The sequence below is a fragment of the Coregonus clupeaformis genome, chromosome 4 (genome assembly GCF_020615455.1).
Source record: "Coregonus clupeaformis isolate EN_2021a chromosome 4, ASM2061545v1, whole genome shotgun sequence".
Classification (NCBI taxonomy): domain Eukaryota; kingdom Metazoa; phylum Chordata; class Actinopteri; order Salmoniformes; family Salmonidae; genus Coregonus; species Coregonus clupeaformis.
In genome coordinates this window covers 23,021,802-23,040,509 of record NC_059195.1, presented here as the reverse complement: position 1 = coordinate 23,040,509, position 18,708 = coordinate 23,021,802, and the positions used below count along the sequence as shown (strand labels likewise).

The 18,708-nt window shown below is 41.9% G+C and overlaps 1 protein-coding gene across 1 annotated transcript in view; it reads left to right on the top strand.

Moving 5' to 3' along the window:
- Positions 1–8,806: 8,806 nt before the first annotated feature.
- mao (monoamine oxidase) overlaps positions 8,807–18,708 on the top strand; it is a 78,328-nt gene continuing 68,426 nt past the window's right edge. Inside the window, exon 1 of the mRNA XM_041868435.1 lies at positions 8,807–8,949. Coding sequence (XP_041724369.1) covers positions 8,898–8,949 — 52 coding nt within the window. The 5' untranslated portion in view covers positions 8,807–8,897. The remainder of the gene's footprint in view (positions 8,950–18,708) is intronic.

The window sequence follows — 18,708 nt, the reverse complement described above, 5'->3', positions numbered from 1 at the left end:
AATTGTGTGTCGTCTGCGTAGCAATGATAGGAGAGGCCATGTGAGGATATGACAGAGCCAAGTGACTTGGTGTATAGCGAGAATAGGAGAGGGCCATAGAACTGAGCCCTGGGGGACACCAGTGGTGAGAGCACATGGACAGATTCTCGCCACGCCACCTGGTAGGAGCGACCTGTCAGGTAGGACGCAATCCAAGAGTGAGCCGCCCTGGAGAGGCCCAACTCGGAGAGGGTGGATAGGAGGATCTGATGGTTCACAGTATCAAAGGCAGCAGATAGGTCTAGAAGGACGAGATCAGAGGAGAGAGAGTTAGCTTTAGCAGTGCGGAGAGCCTCCGTGACACATAGAAGAGCAGTCTCAGTTGAATGACCAGTCTTGAAACCTCACTGGTTTGGATCAAGAAGATCATTCTGAGAGAGATAGCAAGAGAGTTGGCTAAAGACGGCACGCTCAAGAGTTTTGGAGAGAAAAGAAAGAAGGAATACTGGTCTGTAGTTGTTGACATCGGAGTGATCGAGTGTAGGTTTTTTGAGAAGGGGTGCAACTCTCGCTCTCTTGAAGACGGAAGGGACATAGCCAGCGGTCAAGGATGAGTTGATGAGTGAGGTGAGGTAAGGGAGAAGGTCTCCGGAAATGGTCTGGAGAAGAGAGGAGGGGATAGGGTCAAGCGGGCAGGTTGTTGGGCGGCCGGCCGTCACAAGTCGCAAGATTTCATCTGGAGAGAGAGGAGAAAGAAGTCAAAGCATAGGGTAGGGCAGTGTGAGCAGGACCAGCGGTGTCATTTGACTTAACAAACGAGGATTGGATGTCGTCAACCTTCTTTTCAAAATGGTTGACGAAGTCATCCACAGAGAGGGAGGAGGGGGTGGGAGGGGGAGGAGGATTCAGCAGGGAGGAGAAGGTGGCAAAGAGCTTCCTAGGGTTAGAGGCAGATTCTTGGAATTTAGAGTGGTCGAAAGTGGCTTTAGCAGCAGAAACAGAGGAAGAAAATGTAGAGAGGAGGGAGTGAAAAGATACCAGATTCGCAGGGAGTCTAGTTTTCCTCCATTTCCGCTCGGCTGCCCGGAGCCCTGTTCTGTGAGCTCGCAATGAGTCGTCAAGCCACGGAGCAGGAGGGGAGGACCGAGCCGGCCGGGAGGATAGGGGACATAGAGAGTCAAAGGATGCAGAAAGGGAGGAGGGGAGGGTTGAGGAGGCAGAATCCAGAGATTGGAGGGAGAAGGATTGAGCAGAGGGAAGAGATGATAGGATGGAAGAGGAGAGAGTAGCGGGAGAGAGAGAGCGAAGGTTGCGACGACGCATTACCATCTGAGTAGGGGCAGAGTGAGTAGTGTTGGAGGAGAGCGAGAGAGAAAAGGATACAAAGTAGTGGTCGGAGACTTGGAGGGGAGTTGCAGTGAGATTAGTAGAAGAACAGCATCTAGTAAAGATGAGGTCAAGCATATTGCCTGCCTTGTGAATAGGGGGGGACGGTGAGAGGGTGAGGTCAAAAGAGGAGAGGAGTGGAAAGAAGGAAGCAGAGAGAAATGAGTCAAAGGTAGACGTAGAGAGGTTAAAGTCACCCAGAACTGTGAGGGGTGAGCCATCCTCAGGAAAGGAACTTATCAAGGCGTCAAGCTCATTGATGAACTCTCCAAAGGAACCTGGAGGGCGATAAATGATAAGGATGTTAAGCTTGAATGGGCTAGTGACTGTGACAGCATGGAATTCAAATGAGGAGATAGACAGATGGGTCAGGGGAGAAAGAGAGAATGTCCACTTGGGAGAGATGAGGATTCCTGTGCCACCACCCCGCTGACCAGATGCTCTCGGGGTATGCGAGAACACATGGTCAGATGAGGGGAGAGCAGTAGGAGTAGCAGTGTTTTCTGTGGTAATCCATGTTTCCGTCAGCGCCAAGAAGTTGAGGGACTGGAGGGTAGCATAGGCTGAGATGAACTCTGCCTTGTTGGCCGCAGAACGGCAGTTCCAGAGGCTGCCGGAGACCTGGAACTCCACGTGGGTCGTGCGTGCAGGGACCACCAGGTTAGAGTGGCAGCAGCCACGCGGTGTGAGGCGTTTGTATAGCCTGTGCGGAGAGGAGAGAACAGGGATAGACAGACGCATAGTTGACAGGCTACAGAAAATGGCTACCAGAACTTTAAAAAGGTTAACATTCACAGGGTCGCAGGGCCAGACGGATTTCTCAGAGAATGCGCTGACCAGCTGGCAAGTGTCTTCACTGACATTTTCAACCTCTCCCTGACCCAGTCTGTAATACCTACATGTTTCAAGCAGACCACCATAGTCCCTGTGCCCAAGAATGCCAAGTTAACCTGTCTAATCAAATCAAATCAAATCAAATTGTATTGGCCACATGCACCGAATACAACAGGTGCAGACATTACAGTGAAATACTTACTTACAGCCCTTAACCAACAGTGCATTTATTTTTAACAAAAAAGTAAAAATAAAACAACAACAAAAAAAGTGTTGAGAAAAAAAGAGCAGAAGTAAAATAAAATAACAGTAGGGAGGCTATATATACAGGGGGGTACCGGTGCAGAGTCAATGTGCGGGGGCACCGGCTAGTTGAGGTAGTTGAAGTAATATGTACATGTGGGCAGAGTTAAAGTGACTATGCATAAATAATTAACAGAGTAGCAGCAGCGTAAAAGGATGGGGTGGGGGGCAGTGCAAATAGTCTGGGTAGCCATGATTAGCTGTTCAGGAGTCTTATGGCTTGGGGGTAGAAGCTGTTGAGAAGTCTTTTGGACCTAGACTTGGCACTCCGGTACCGCTTGCCGTGCGGTAGCAGAGAGAACAGTCTATGACTAGGGTGGCTGGAGTCTTTGACAATTTTGAGGGCTTTCATCTGACACCGCCTGGTATAGAGGTCCTGGATGGCAGGAAGCTTGGCCCCAGTGATGTACTGGGCCGTACGCACTACCCTCTGTAGTGCCTTGCGGTCGGAGGCCGAGCAGTTGCCATACCAGGCGGTGATGCAACCAGTCAGGATGCTCTCGATGGTGCAGCTGTATAATTTTTTGAGGATCGTCCCATAGCACTCACATCTGTAGCCATGAAATGCTTTGAAAGGTTGGTCATGGCTCACATCAACACCATCATCCCAGACACCCTGGACCCACTGCAATTTGCATACCACCCCAACAGATCCACAGATGACACTATTGCACTCCACACTGCCCTCTCCCACCTGGACAAGAGGAACACGTATGTGAGAATGCTGTTAATTGACTACAGCTCACCGTTCAACACCATAGTGCCCTCCAAGCTCATCACTAAGGTTAGGACCCTGGGACTGAACATCTCCCTCTGCAACTGAATCCTGGACTTCCTGGCCCCAGGTGGTGAGAGTAGGTAACAACACATCCGCCACGCTGACCCTCAACACAAGGGGGTCATTGTGTATGTATTATTACTTTTATTATTACGTGTTATTTTCTCTCTCTGTATTGTTGAGAACGGCCCGTAGGTAAGCATTTCATTGTTAGTCTACACCTGTTGTTTACGAAGCATGGGATGAATAACATTTGATTTGATTTGATATACTGTGGATCAATAGGAAGATAACAGATGGAATCCTGAACGTGAGAGAGAAAATGGATCGTGTGTTAATGTTATTAAACTTGAGCAAAATAACCTGCATTTATATTATTTCTCATTTTAATTTCTCAAGTTACAGAAGATACGGAACAAATCTCTTCATTACAGTAAAGCATCAATCCATCCATCACCATCATCTGTAGTTACTGAAAATATACAACCATCTTAAATTGTATTTCCAGTATACTGTCAACAATAAAAATGTATTACAAACTGCCCTCTATAGCCCAGTCCAGAAACAACCCTTCGCCCCTTTCTCTTCGGTTTTTGTAGCCCTGAAGGAGATGTTAGAGGTGTAAGCGATATGACAATGCTCCCCTAAGTTCATTGGAAGGCTTAGAGTAGCCATCACCAAATATATTGCTTACACCTATCTGGTCTTTTCAGAGCTGGTGACACCAAAGCTGTATAGGGATATGGGTTATTTTTGGACTGGGTACTTGAATTGAATCCTGTCATCCAGAGTAAAAGGTTATTGTGTGACATCATCGCCCTCTGTTGGACCATTGGAATACACACACCTGTTGAATAAACTCCACTCTCAATAATTGCCTGCAGTTTGGGGCAACTCTGTCCATTCCAATTCCAGTTATATTACAGGTAATTAACTAAATCAAAATCCTCATACAATATTTCTGGATAATTTTCTAACCTTACTATGGTCTCACTGGAATTGATCCCCAACTCCGTCTCTGCATGTCACATTGGTTTATTACACTCATATTGTATTTCTACATCAACCGAACCTAAAGGCTTCTACACACTGTCTAACTACAGCCAACCAAGCCGTTTATGGTATAAACTATTAGCACCTCTACACATTCTCAATAAAACAGTGATAGCTCACTTGAAAGGCAATAGTATTGCTATTTTTACATAATAATGGCTAATAACAAATTTATAATTTGCATTCTAATAAACAAAGAAAACACCTCACAAACGGGAGAAACCAAATGATTTCCATGCACTTACCTATATATATATATATATATATATATGTAACTTTATTATTATTATTATTATTATTATTATTATTATACATTTTTTGGGGGGTAGATCAGCTTTAATATTGCAGATAGATTGTATCTTCCATCAATGTAATTGTCTGCATCACTTCCAATCCCCCATATATACATACATAAATTTATATAGTTGAAGTCGAATATTTACATACACCTTAGCCAAATACATTTAAACTCAGTTTTTCACAATTCCTGACATTTAATCCTAGTAAAAATTCCCTGTCTTAGGTCAGTTAGTATCACCACTTTATTTAAAAAATGTGAAATGTCAAAATAATAGTAGAGATAATTATTTATTTCAGCTTTTATTTATTTCATCACATTCCCAGTGGGTCAGAAGTTTACATAAACTCAATTAGTATTAGGTAGCATTGCCTTTAAATTATTTCACTTGGGTCAAACGTTTCGGGTAGCCTTCCACAAGCTTCCCACAATAAGTTGGGTGAATTTTGGCCCATTCCTCCTGACAGAGCTGGTGTAACTGAGTCAGGTTTGTAGGCCTCCTTGCTCGCACACGCTTTTTCAGTTCTGCCCACAAATGTTCTATAGGATTGAGGTGATGGCTTTGTGATGGCCACTCCAATACCTTGACTTTGTTGTCCTTAAGCCATTTTGTATGCTTGGGGTCATTGTCTATTTGCAACCAAGCTTTAACTTCCTGACTGATGTCTTGAGATGTTGCTTCAATATATCCACATAATGTTCCTTCCTCATGATGCCATCTATTTTGTGAAGTGCATCAGTCCCTCCTGCAGCAAAGCACCCCCACAGCATGATGATGCCACCCCTGTGCTTCACGGTTGGGATGGTGTTCTTCGGCTTGCAAGCAGCCCCCCTTTTCCTCCAAACATAACGATGGTCATTATGGCCAAACAGTTCTATTTTTGTTTCATCAGACGAGAGGACATTTCTCCAAAAGGTACGATCTTTGTCCCCATGTGCAGTTGCAAACCGTAGTCTGGCTTTTTTATGGCAGTTTTGGAGCAGTGGCTTCTTCCTTGCTGAGCGGCCTTTCAGGTAATGTCGATATACAGTGGGGAGAACAAGTATTTGATACACTGCCGATTTTGCAGGTTTTCCTACTTACAAAGCATGTAGAGGTCTGTCATTTTTATCATAGGTACACTTCAACTGTGAGAGACGGAATCTAAAACAAAAATCCAGAAAATCACATTGTATGATTTTTAAGTAATTAATTTGCATTTTATTGCATGACATAAGTATTTGATCACCTACCAACCAGTAGGTGTGGAGTTTCACATCTAAAACAAGGATTCTCATCATTGTGGCACAATCCTAGGCTACGGATAGGAAAGAAGTCTGTGTACTGGAAACAGTGGCTAATGAAAGGAATTCATACTATAGGTGATCTGTACAATGAATATGTTTTAATATCATACTCAGATTTGGTACAAAAATATGATGTTTGAGACAAGGGAGATTTCTGGAAATATTTACAATTGAGAGAATGTTTGTTAACCGGCTATCAACAAAATCCAGGAAAGGACCCAATAGCTGAGTATTTGGAATTACCCAAACATAAAGCAGCCATTTTTAACTCAATATTTAGGTATCTGCAGAGTAAAAACTGTAAAACACTCAGAACAATATGGCAAATTGATCTTAAGTGTGACATTGAGGATGATACCTGGTTTAAGATCTTGTCCAGCTCAGGGAGGAAGATAAGGGAAGCCAGGGGGAAACTTACTCAATATAAGATACTACATAGGTTTTATTGGACACCAACAAGGCTTCATAAGATGGGGCTGACCAACGATTCTCTGTGTTGGAAATGCCAAAAAGACACTGGGACATTTTTACACGCAATATGGGAATGTACATTAGTGCTACCTTTCTGCAAGGATGTTTTGAAATATCTGGAGGAATGGTTGGGGTTAACAATTCCAATTTCACCAAGAATATGTATCTTGGGCGATAGAACAGAATTACCTAATGTAACAAATGAGGAATTTGCACTGATCACTGTTTGTATTGTTACAGCAGCTAGAGTAATCCTTAGAATTTGGAAGGGTCATGCCACTCCTACTCTGAAACAGTGGATAGAATCAATGTTGGAGGTAGCATGTTATGAACAAATGCTTGCTAGGATCACTGGTAGAAATTACAATTTGTCATGTTTCTAAGACTGGGAGGTGATTACTTATGCTTGTGAATCCATTTAGTTCTGTATTGTAGCTTGTGAGATACTATTTGACTGTGTATGTGTGCTATGTTGGATATGTCTTGATGTCATTCATGCTCACTGTTTTTATGCTGTACAAAGTTTTTTTGCTTGTTTGTTTGTGGAAAAACAAGTAGAACATAAATACAACTTTAATTAAAAAATATATATATATTAAAAAATAAAAAATAAAATGTATTGAGTCAATAAGTATAACCCCTTTTTTATGGCAACCCTAAATAAGTTCAGGATTAAATATGTGCTTACCAGGTCACATAATAAGTGTCATGGACTCACTCTGTGTGCAATAATAGTGTTTAACATGATTTTTGAATGACTACCTCATCTCTGTACCCCACACATACTGTAAGGTAAGATCCCCCAGTCGAGCAGTGAATTTCAAAGACAGATGCAGCCACAAAGACCAGGGAGGTTTTCCAATGCCTCGCAAAGAAAGGCACCAACTGGTAGATGGGTAAAAAAGAAAATATAAAAAAGCATCCCTTTGAGCATGAAGTTATTAATTACACTTTGGATGGTGTATCAATACACCAAGTCACTACAAAGATACAGGCGTCCTTCCTAACTCAGATGCCGGAGAGGAAGGAAACTGCTCAGGGATTTAACAATGAGGCCAATGGTGACTTTAAAACAGTTACAGAGGTTAATGGCTGTGATAAGAGAAAACTGAGGATGGATCAACAACATTGTAGTTACTCCACAATACTAACCTAATTGACAGTGAAAACATTCCAAAACATGCATCCTGTTTTCAACGAGGCACTAAAGTAATATTGCAAAAAATGTGGTAAAGCAATTAACTTTTTATCCTGAATACAAAGTGTTAACACTGGTTCCAGTGTGTATATGGTCCCACTCTTTCAATGTTGATTCTAACACTGGAGGATTTGCTGTGTAGCGAGGAGCTTTACTATTACTAGCTTAAACCATATGGGATCTAACACAGATTATATGATTAACCACAATATACCCATTATGGATCATATAATACACTGTACTGGACACTCGCTAGGGACACAGATCTCTGCCTACGCACTCTCTATTTCTACACTACACTGCTCTATACTGCGCAAAATGCTCATTGTTATCCCCCATGAAAGGCTAGTATGGCGGTAGGGCAAGGTCCCCAGACACCTCCACTAGTTACCCCAGAGATCTACAGTCGCTGAGGGGCCAGGGCTAGAGGAAGGGGCTCAGTTAGCTGGAGGTTGTTTTGGACCCCATGGCAGTGTAAAATGTTCATAATCAGAGAGTAAAAAGGCCATATATTCACAGTGTTCTAATGACCAAATATTTCCACAAGGGGGCAACAGAAATGACTATATCCCAATTGTAAATAGATTTCTATGGACAGCTGTAGGCCTATATAGCCTATGATTTACAGTATGAATAACAACTTATACATGTATCACAAATAACATAATGGTGTCACTTAGCTCATGTTTTGCTATCTAATTGCTATCTCATGTTCAGTCATGAAGACTAATGTTCAGCCATTACTTCTCCATGCATAAGAACTAATCTATAATGTTAGCCTTTCTATAGTGACCATTGACCAATGTCTGGTCACTGGTGAAAGACTTTAAACCGACCCTCCATAACCTAGCATACTTGATACTGCAATACATCAACACCTCATACTGTATCATGCATACTGTAACTGTAATCTTGTTTTACAGGATTAGTGTCTACATGTGCAGGATTGCAAAACAACACATTGCTACTAAGCATGCAATCACACTAGCCTATCTCAGTGTATAATGTCCAAATCATATAATACAGTAGGCCTATTGTTTTATAGTAGGCAAGGAGCAGGTGTCGTTCTAGGACAAGGAGCATGTATGGTCTCTCTCTCACCCCTCATATCAGAAGAATATCATGTAGAGTAGGCTAGGCTACAACCCGTAGGCGGAGTCGGCTCAAGTGGGCCTGTCTCCCCCGCTTTTAATACAGATGCGATCCTCTGTCCGCCTGGCGTTCAGCACCGAGCGAGGCGAGCGAACGGCAGTCAGCAGACGTAAAGAGAACGAGAGAGAGAGTGGTAGAGAGAGCTGCAAAACAACACCATGACAGCACCGAACACGTACGACGTTATAGTGATCGGAGGAGGAATATCAGGTACTTGCAATTTAAAGGGAAGCTTCCAAAGAACTTACTGCAGTTAGTAAATAGACTAGTGAGAATATTATAATATAATGTGATGTAGGGAATTGATAGGAACTCGGGGTGATATGATATTGTACGAATAGCAGCCACCTCGCTTTATGTAAGTAACCAACTGTTGCAGCACAAATGTGCAACATTGTAGCCTACACGTCAGACAATAAATGTGGGTTGTTATTGTAGAGGTAATATATCCTACAATGGCCATGATCTGTTTTTGATCAATGATTGAATACGCGTTATGCATAATTATTATGGACTTACTGTGCAGTTTCAGTTCATCTGCGTTTGCTTTGCATGTAGACAGTCTCTTCCGTGAAGCTGCATCGCCTGATAACATGTCGCTTTATAGTAGGAGTGTCCAAATGCAACATATTGTACCATATTGCTTTAATATTGTAACTACAGTGGTTACAATATAACAGCTGGAAATATTTGTTCGTGGTATTCTTTGCTGTCATGTACTTGTTATGATGAACATGCAGTCTAGGCTATATGACATTCGTCTTGCCGACTAGGGTTGCTGTAGCCTAATTCTCCACATCAGTCACAAACTTTAAAGGCCTTATCTTACCTTACCTTATACAGGGTTGGGTAGTTTACTTTCTAAATGTAATCCGTTACACTTACGTATTACTTGTCCAAAATTGTAATAAGTAACATCACTTTTGGATTACCCCCAAACTCAGTAACATAATCTGATTACTTTCAATACATTTTGGATTACTTTCCCCTTAATAGACATAGAAGAACACGAAAAGGATCCATCAAACGCATTTGGTGTGTCATAGTGGTCTCTGATTTGTGGTCAGACTGGCTCAGGTGGAGCAAATTTAAACGTGCCCCTTTTTTCAATGCTGAATTGAATGACATTGAGGAATATATATGAAAGGTGGAATATATATATTTTTTTTTCTTCTCGCAAACATCCTTTCTGAATTTAAAAGGAATCCAAGAAGTGTCATCTAGTTTTTTTTACTTAAGTATCTGTAATCTCATTACAATATTTTTGCTGGTAATGTAACTGGTTTTGTTTTTTTGTAATCAGATGACATGTAAGCAGTTACTCCCCATCTTTGCTTATTCTACCTATCTCACCCCAAGCAATTGTCTATCTTGTACTTGAGGCAGGAGGAGAATAGCTTTGTCACAGGTGTAGGATCTTAATTTCATCACCCTGTTGTTACAGGAAATGTGTTGTACAGTAGGAAATCCAAATGTTTAGTTTATGCAAGGTTTAAAATGTCAGACTTGATTTCCCCTAACAAAAAATGCATCAACCCCTATAAAAAATGCCATGATTTATAATCCATACAATATTTCACATTTCCTGCTGTGAGAAACTGGTCAAATTAAGCCTGAGATGTCATTTGAGTTGCTGATCATGATTTAATCTCATCTCACACATAAAGCTGTGTCCTGATTTGAAAGTCTGACTGTGTGATGCCTCTAACCCCACATGCTGCATACAGCTAGATGGTGGTGTGGCATTTGCTGTCAGTGTGTAAATAGCTGTATGGGTGTAGCCTCATAGAGGGCTGTACAGTCCCAATAAAAATCAAGGCTCCCTTATAAGCATCAAGGCTATGAGTAAGCATCTAGTTAAATAGTGATAGCATGTAGAATACTGTAACATCAATATTAGCTATAGTATACAGTGGGGGAAAAAAAGTATTTAGTCAGCCACCAATTGTGCAAGTTCTCCCACTTAAAAAGATGAGAGAGGCCTGTAATTTTCATCATAGGTACACGTCAACTATGACAGACAAATTGAGGAAAAAAAAAAAATCCAAAAAATCACATTGTAGGATTTTTTATGAATTTATTTGAAAATTATGGTGGAAAATAAGTATTTGGTCACCTACAAACAAGCAAGATTTCTGGCTCTCACAGACCTGTAACTTCTTCTTTAAGAGGCTCCTCTGTCCTCCACTCGTTACCTGTATTAATGGCACCTGTTTGAACTTGTTATCAGTATAAAAGACACCTGTCCACAACCTCAAACAGTCACACTCCAAATTCCACTATGGCCAAGACCAAAGAGCTGTCAAAGGACACCAGAAACAAAATTGTAGACCTGCACCAGGCTGGGAAGACTGAATCTGCAATAGGTAAGCAGCTTGGTTTGAAGAAATCAACTGTGGGAGCAATTATTAGGAAATGGAAGACATACAAGACCACTGATAATCTCCCTCGATCTGGGGCTCCACGCAAGATCTCAACCCGTGGGGTCAAAAGGATCACAAGAACGGTGAGCAAAAATCCCAGAACCACGCGGGGGGACCTAGTGAATGACCTGCAGAGAGCTGGGACCAAAGTAACAAAGCCTACCATCAGTAACACACTACGCCGCCAGGGACTCAAATCCTGCAGTGCCAGACGTGTCCCCCTGCTTAAGTCAGTACATGTCCAGGCCCATCTGAAGTTTGCTAGAGTGCATTTGGATGATCCAGAAGAGGATTGGGAGAATGTCATATGGTCAGATGAAACCAAAATATAACTTTTTGGTAAAAACTCAACTTGTCGTGTTTGGAGGACAAAGAATGCTGAGTTGCATCCAAAGAACACCATACCTACTGTGAAGCATGGGGGTGGAAACATCATGCTTTGGGGCTGTTTTTCTGCAAAGGGACCAGGACGACTGATCCGTGTAAAGGAAAGAATGAATGTGGCCATGTATCGTGAGATTTTGAGTGAAAACCTCCTTCCATCAGCAAGGGCATTGAAGATGAAACATGGCTGGGTCTTTCAGCATGACAATGATCCCAAACACACCGCCCGGGCAACGAAGGAGTGGCTTCGTAAGAAGCATTTCAAGGTCCTGGAGTGGCCTAGCCAGTCTCCAGATCTCAACCCCATAGAAAATCTTTGGAGTTGAAAGTCCGTGTTGCCCAGCGACAGCCCCAAAACATCACTGCTCTAGAGGAGATCTGCATGGAGGAATGGGCCAAAATACCAGCAACAGTGTGTGAAAACCTTGTGAAGACTTACAGAAAACGTTTGACCTGTGTCATTGCCAACAAAGGGTATATAACAAAGTATTGAGAAACTTTTGTGATTTACCAAATACTTATTTTCCACCATAATTTGCAAATAAATTCATTAAAAATCCTACAATGTGATTTTCTGGATTTTTTTTTCTCATTTTGTCTGTCATAGTTGACGTGTACCTATGATGAAAATTACAGGCCTCTCTCATCTTTTTAAGTGGGAGAACTTGCACAATTGGTGGCTGACTAAATACTTTTTTTCCCCACTGTATATAGCGGACGTGAGTCAGGCTCACGGTTTCATGATGCAGTAGCCCTGCCTGCGACTTTAATATCACTGTCACCTTCAGCACAACAGGGATTTGTCTCTTGGTTAAATGGTTAAGAAGTTGTTTTCTCCTGTGGGAAACAAGTGTTCAGGTCCTGCCCGTGACATATGAAAATATATATTTTTTTTATTGTCACCTAGGTGCAATGAAATGTTTCGTTTTACAGGGTCAGCCATAGTAGTATGGCACGCCTGGAGCAAATTATGGTTAAGCGCCTTGCTCAAGGGCACATCAACCGATTTTTCCCATTCTCTATGCAGCTGGAGAGAGTGTATCTCCTCCCACATGGAATATGTTGGATTGGAGCATTCAAATATTGTTGCCAATGAAAACATTGTGGAAAATAATGCTTACTGTATGCTATGGCTGAATCAATGTCTGTAATCATGTGCCTTCCAGTGGAGGCTCCTCATAGGAGGAAGGGGATGACCATCCTCCTCAGTGAATTTCATAAACATTTAAATTGTAAAACATTAAAAAAGTTATCCTTTTTAGATAAAACTATACTAAATATAATCACGTCACCAAATAATTGATTAAAACACACTATTTTGCAATTAAGGTCTACAGTACCCTACTCTGTAGGGTAGCACCATGGTGTAGCCAGAGGACAACTAGCTTCCGTCCTCCTCTCGGTACATTGAGTTCAATACAAAACCTAGGAGGTTCTCAACCCCTTCCATAGACTTACACAGTCATTATTACAACTTCCGGAGGACGTCCTCCAACCTATCAGAGCTCTTGCAGCATGAACTTAAATATTGTTCACCCAATCAAAGGATCAGAGAATGAATCTAGTACTGAAAGCATAAGCTACAGCTAGCTAGCACTGCAGTGTATAAAATGTGGTGAGTAGGTGACTCAAATAGAGAGAAAGACAATAGTTGAACAGTTTTGAACAAATTAATTTCTTCCAAAATAAAGGAGAAGCAAGAGAGAGATATAATTACTTGGCCAGCAAATGCAGCTAGCTAGTTTAGCCTACTCAAACACCCTGCTCAAACAGAGGGATGCTATGTTAGCTAGCTGGCTATTACTATCCAACACAACACTGGAACTCTTCCAAGTCAAGGTAAGCTTTTAGTTTTACAAATGTATTGCCACCAGGGCCCGCCGTTGTAAGTGCTAAACTGCTTACTGATCGTACACTGTAACGTTACTGCATGATTGTAGCGGGTTTACTAACACGTTAGTTCTATTAACTATGTTGACTATGACGTTTCTTTAGCTAATATGGTGACAACGATGTAGGCTGTGTGTAGCTGTTATGATATAGTTTGGCTTGGAAAGTTTTTTTCGCCTGGTCACATACAGCTGATGTGTTGTGCTTTGAAGTCCACAAGCGAAGGGAAAAGGTGAGAGGAGAGTGCATAGATGCGAGAAGGAATACAATGTGGCTGCTATGAAAGGGAATTGTGTTTACGTGTGATCAGTTGTGTATTCATTCAGCCGATTCTGTTGGGGGAAAAAAGCAAACAGAACAAAACGGGGATAAACATACCTGAATTTGTCAATAGAAACTCTCGTTTGCAACTGTTGGACTAATGATTACACCCTATATCAGGTATTGAATGTGTCACTGTCTGTCCATGTGTCACTGTCTGTCACAAATCTTTCTCTCGACCTGTGTGCACCTACGTTGTAAACTTTCATTCATAGGCTAGGTTGTAGCAACCTCATGATGGGTATAGGGAAAATTAGAGTATCATATAGTAGCCTAAACCAATCACTGAACTGGGTGAATGGAATATGAATGACAGTCATCCAATATGCTGTAATAGAAATAAGGCCATGCTCATGAAAATAAAATTGCGTCCTCTCTCATCTTAAATGGCACTGACCGCCACTGGTGCCTTCTAAGTCTGAACTCCAGACTTGGCTAGGTTGAACCCATTCTATTTCTACAGTTTTAGAAGCTGAGTGGTGAGTAATAAATAGTAAGTAAACTCTTTCCTTTCCTGAAGAGAAAACAAGAGGTGTCAAATGTTTTGGTTGAGGAAGTGTCACACAGGGCTATTACAGCTTTCGACAAGCGGAACCTGTGTTGAACTCTGCACCCAAATCCTGCCTGTCTAACTGCATGTCTGTCTGAATGCTTGTCATTTAGGCCAGGGTTTCCCAAACTCGGTCCTGGGGTACACCCCCCTTGGGTGAACGTTTTGGTTTTTGCCCTAGCACTACACAGCTGATTCAAATAACCAACTCATCATCAAGCTTTGATTATTTGAATCAGCTATGTAGTGCTAGGGCAAAAACCAAAACATACTGTCGTTTCAAATCCAGTATAATCATATTGCCATACTACAGCCTAATTGATCAGTTACATTTTAGTCATTTAGCAGACGCTCTTATCCAGAGCGACTTACAGTTAGTGAATATTTTTTTTTATACTGGCCCCCCGTGGGAAACGAACCCACAACCCTGGCGTTGCAAACACCATGCTCTATCAACTGAGCTACATCCCTGCCGGCCATTCCCTCCCCTACCCTGGACGACACTGGGCCAATTGTGCGCTGCCCATGAGTCTCCCGGTCGCAGCCGGCTGCGACAGAGCCTGGATTCGAACCAGGATCTCTAGTGGCACAGTTAGCACTGCGATGCAGTGCCTTAGACCACTGCGCCACTCAGGAGTAGAGTTACAGCTGTTAAATGTTGTTTCAGAGATGTATTTTGGCCTGTCTGTGAATGACTATGATTAATGAATGAGAAATCCATAGAGAGTTCCATAGAGAGGGTTATCTCAGGGTTGAATTGAAGTAGAATAGAGTTTTCATCACTTTATGTTGAAACATACATAGCATTAAGATATTGCATGCAAAGCCGAACCCTATAGGTACACTCAGCATCGTCTTCAGCATATCCACCACTTCTGCAATATAAATTCAACAATAGACAGAATAATAGAGAAAATTCTTCTGCAATAGAGAAATACATATTTCTTAATTACTCCTTTGTATTTATAAAAGCATGTCACTGCAGATTTACATATGAATCATAGTGTCACATTCTGCTCCTCTCTCTTTCTCTCTCTCTTTCTTTCTCTCTCTCTCTCTCTCTCTCTCTCTCTCTCTCTCTCTCTCTCTCTCTCTCTCTCTCTCTCTCTCTCTCTCTCTCTCTCTCTCTCTCTCTCTCTCTCTCTCTCTCTCTCTCTCTCTCTCTCTCTCTCTCTCTCTCTCTCTCTCTCTCTCTCTCTCTCTCTCTCTATTTGTCTGTGCTGTTGCCCTTTAGAAGGTGACAATGAGGCCCACTTATTACGATCACTGTCTCTAATCAAAGGAGAGAGGGATGAAGGAAGGAAGGGAAGAAAGAGAGATGGAGGGAGGGTGTGAGAGAGGGCAAGGGGGAAATGCGCTCGCTCTCTCTCTCTCTCTCTCTCTCCTTATGTACCGAGCAGTGGAGAGGTGGAGAGCTGTGTTCTCTTCTGGCTGAAAATTGTCCTCTGCCATTCACCATGCAGCCCCTTGGCCCCCAGGGGCTCTAGCAGCAGCACTTTCCCAACTGTTTTATTGTCACATGTGCAATGAAATGTGTTGTTTTACAGGGTCAGCCATAGTAGTACGGCGCACCTGGAACAAATTAGTGCCTTGCTCAAGGGCACATCAACATATTTGCACCTTGTCATCTCAGGTATTTGAACAAGCAACATTTCGTTTTCTGGCCCAATACTCTAACCGCTAGGCTACCTGCCGCCTGGAAAAACCTTTTGGGTTGCCACACAGGCAGAATCTTTCCAGTTCAAAAGGGTTCATCAAGGAACCCCTCTGAAAATGGCCTTTGAGGAACGCCTTGTGATTTGAGGGATTCCATTTTTTTAACCTTTTTGATCATATATTGTAGAGGGGGCAGCCTATCAGACTGGAGGCATGGCTTTCAGATAGTTCTTTTTGGCCACACGTTAGCGTAAATGTAATTCCTGTTTATCATGTTAAGTTCGTACACTGCAAATTGTTTTATTATTCTAATAATTACAGAGCAGCAAGAGGAATAATTGATCATTCATTAATAACATTACTGAGTATATAATAGTAATAAAGTAGTAACTACTCCAACTTTGGGATATGCATAGGCTCTTGAAGAGCTCAGACACATCTGTTAGCCTCATTGTAGCTACAAAACTGTCAGTGTTCAACCTCAATGTGCGATGACAATACAACAGAACAGATGAACAGGAATGACATTTACTCTAACAGGTGGCCAAAAAAAGATTGAGCTTAAAGCCCCTACTAAGCCACGCCTCCACTCCACGAACCTGTTGCTACATTGAACCATTAAAGGTTCCTCCAAGAACCCCTCAACTAATCGAATGTGCAAATATGAACCATTGACTAGCAATGGTTCCCTGAGGAACTCCAGGGGTTCCTTGAGGATCTCCAGGGTTCCTTGAGAGAGAGAGAGAGAGAGAGAGAGAGAGAGAGAGAGAGAGAGAGAGAGAGAGAGAGAGAGAGAGAGAGAGAGAGAGAGAGAGAGAGAGAGAGAGAGAGAGAGAGAGAGAGAGAGAGAGAGAGAGAGAGAGAGAGAGAGAGAGAGAGAGAGAGAGAGAGAGAGAGAGAGAGAGAACAGAAAATTGGCCAGCGTTACCTAGTGTTGATTTTTCAGTGTAACATTTCTAGTGTTGATTCAGGTGTTAAATTAACTCTGTAAGTGTTAAATTAACACCAATTGGTGTAAAAGAACCCCAGTGTTGGTGTTAATAACCAGTGTTAAACCAAAACTACAACTATCATTATCATATATCCCAGCATGCTTAATTGCAGGTTGATTTTTAGAATTGTTTCTGATTTACAGTTCAATCTTTTGGCACATTACATATTTTAATATACAATTAATAACATTATTATTTAAATATCATAACAAAGTGGTAACTATCCAAACATTGGGATACACATAGGCACTTGAGGAACTCAACTTTATGTACGCCTCATTAAGCTACAAAAGTGTCAGTGCTCAACCTTAACATGTGTTGACAATACAACAGAACAGATTAACCGGAACGACGTTTACTCTCACGGATGGCCAAAAATAACTATCTGAAAGCCAAGCCACTACTAAACCACGCCTCCAGTCGTCTGATCTAAACAGGTGGATCATAGGTCAATAACCCAACTAAGTGACCCAACAGGCTGGGTCAAAAATAACCTGTGTGTTCTGTCCATTATTTACTAGTGATGGAGAAACAGAGCTTTCTGAAGCATTGGGGCTTTCTAGCCAATTGTGTCAAAAATAGGTTCATTACTCGAGGATTTGATCAACACAGTGTACACTAGTGGCACCTGCTGGTGAAAATTATTGTAGATGATGTCCCACACGCCGTAGCGCGTGCACAGCGTAGCCTTTTTGTCTTCTACCGAAACCAATACCAAACCAAAAAGGTGGTTGTTTGACAAAATGAAGCTTCGGACGTCATTGATCACATGCTTCTGATAAAGTGATACAGGCATCGGCACACTGCTTTGACGTACACTGCTTAGCAATTTGGACTCAGGCTTGGTTTGACTGGGCTGTTGACTGAGGAACAGATGTTTATAGAAAGCAGCTTGATTTCACTTCTCCTGAACCTTTTCCCTGGAATGTTGGTGTAAAAGTTAAGTGGCTATGTAATTGCATCACGCTCAATAGAAATTCTGGGTCAAGACTCAGTAGATGTTTCTAAAGGCCTTCTGCCAACCAACTCCAGCTTGCCTTTTGTATTGGTGTTAGTGGAGGCAGAGAGCTCTGGAGTCAATGTGTTGTGGAACATAAGATAAAATGGGTGTGGGTTAGGATTATCTACAATATTGTAGCTGCAGTACTGTTTATAAAAAGGATTTTACAGAAAATGTTCAGGGACTTCAGGGTCTAAAGCAGGGATCATCAACTAGATTCAGCAGCGGGACAACATAATTACAAATAATTTGTAGACTGCAAATTGACTGCAAGAAGCCCAACAGCCCAAACAGTGCCTTGCAAAAGTATTCATCCCCCTTGGCGTTTTTCCTATTTTGTTGCATTAGAACCTGTAATTTAAATTGATTTTTATTTGGATTTCATGTAATGGACATACACAAAATAGTCCAAATTGGTGAAGTGAAATGAAAAAAATAACTTGTTTCAAATAAATTCAACAAAATAAATAATGGAAAAGTGGTGCGTGCATATGTATTCACCCCCTTTGCTATGAAGCCCCTAAATAAGATCTGGTGCAACCAATTACCTTCAGAAGTCACATAATTAGTTTAAAAAAGTCCACGAGTGCAATCTAAGTGTCACATGATCTCAGTATATATACACCTGTTCTGAAAGGCCCCAGAGTCTGCAACACCACTAAGCAAGGGCACCACCAAGCAAGCGGCACCATGAAGACCAAGGAGCTCTCCAAACAGGTCAGGGACAAAGTTGTGGAGAAGTACAGATCATGG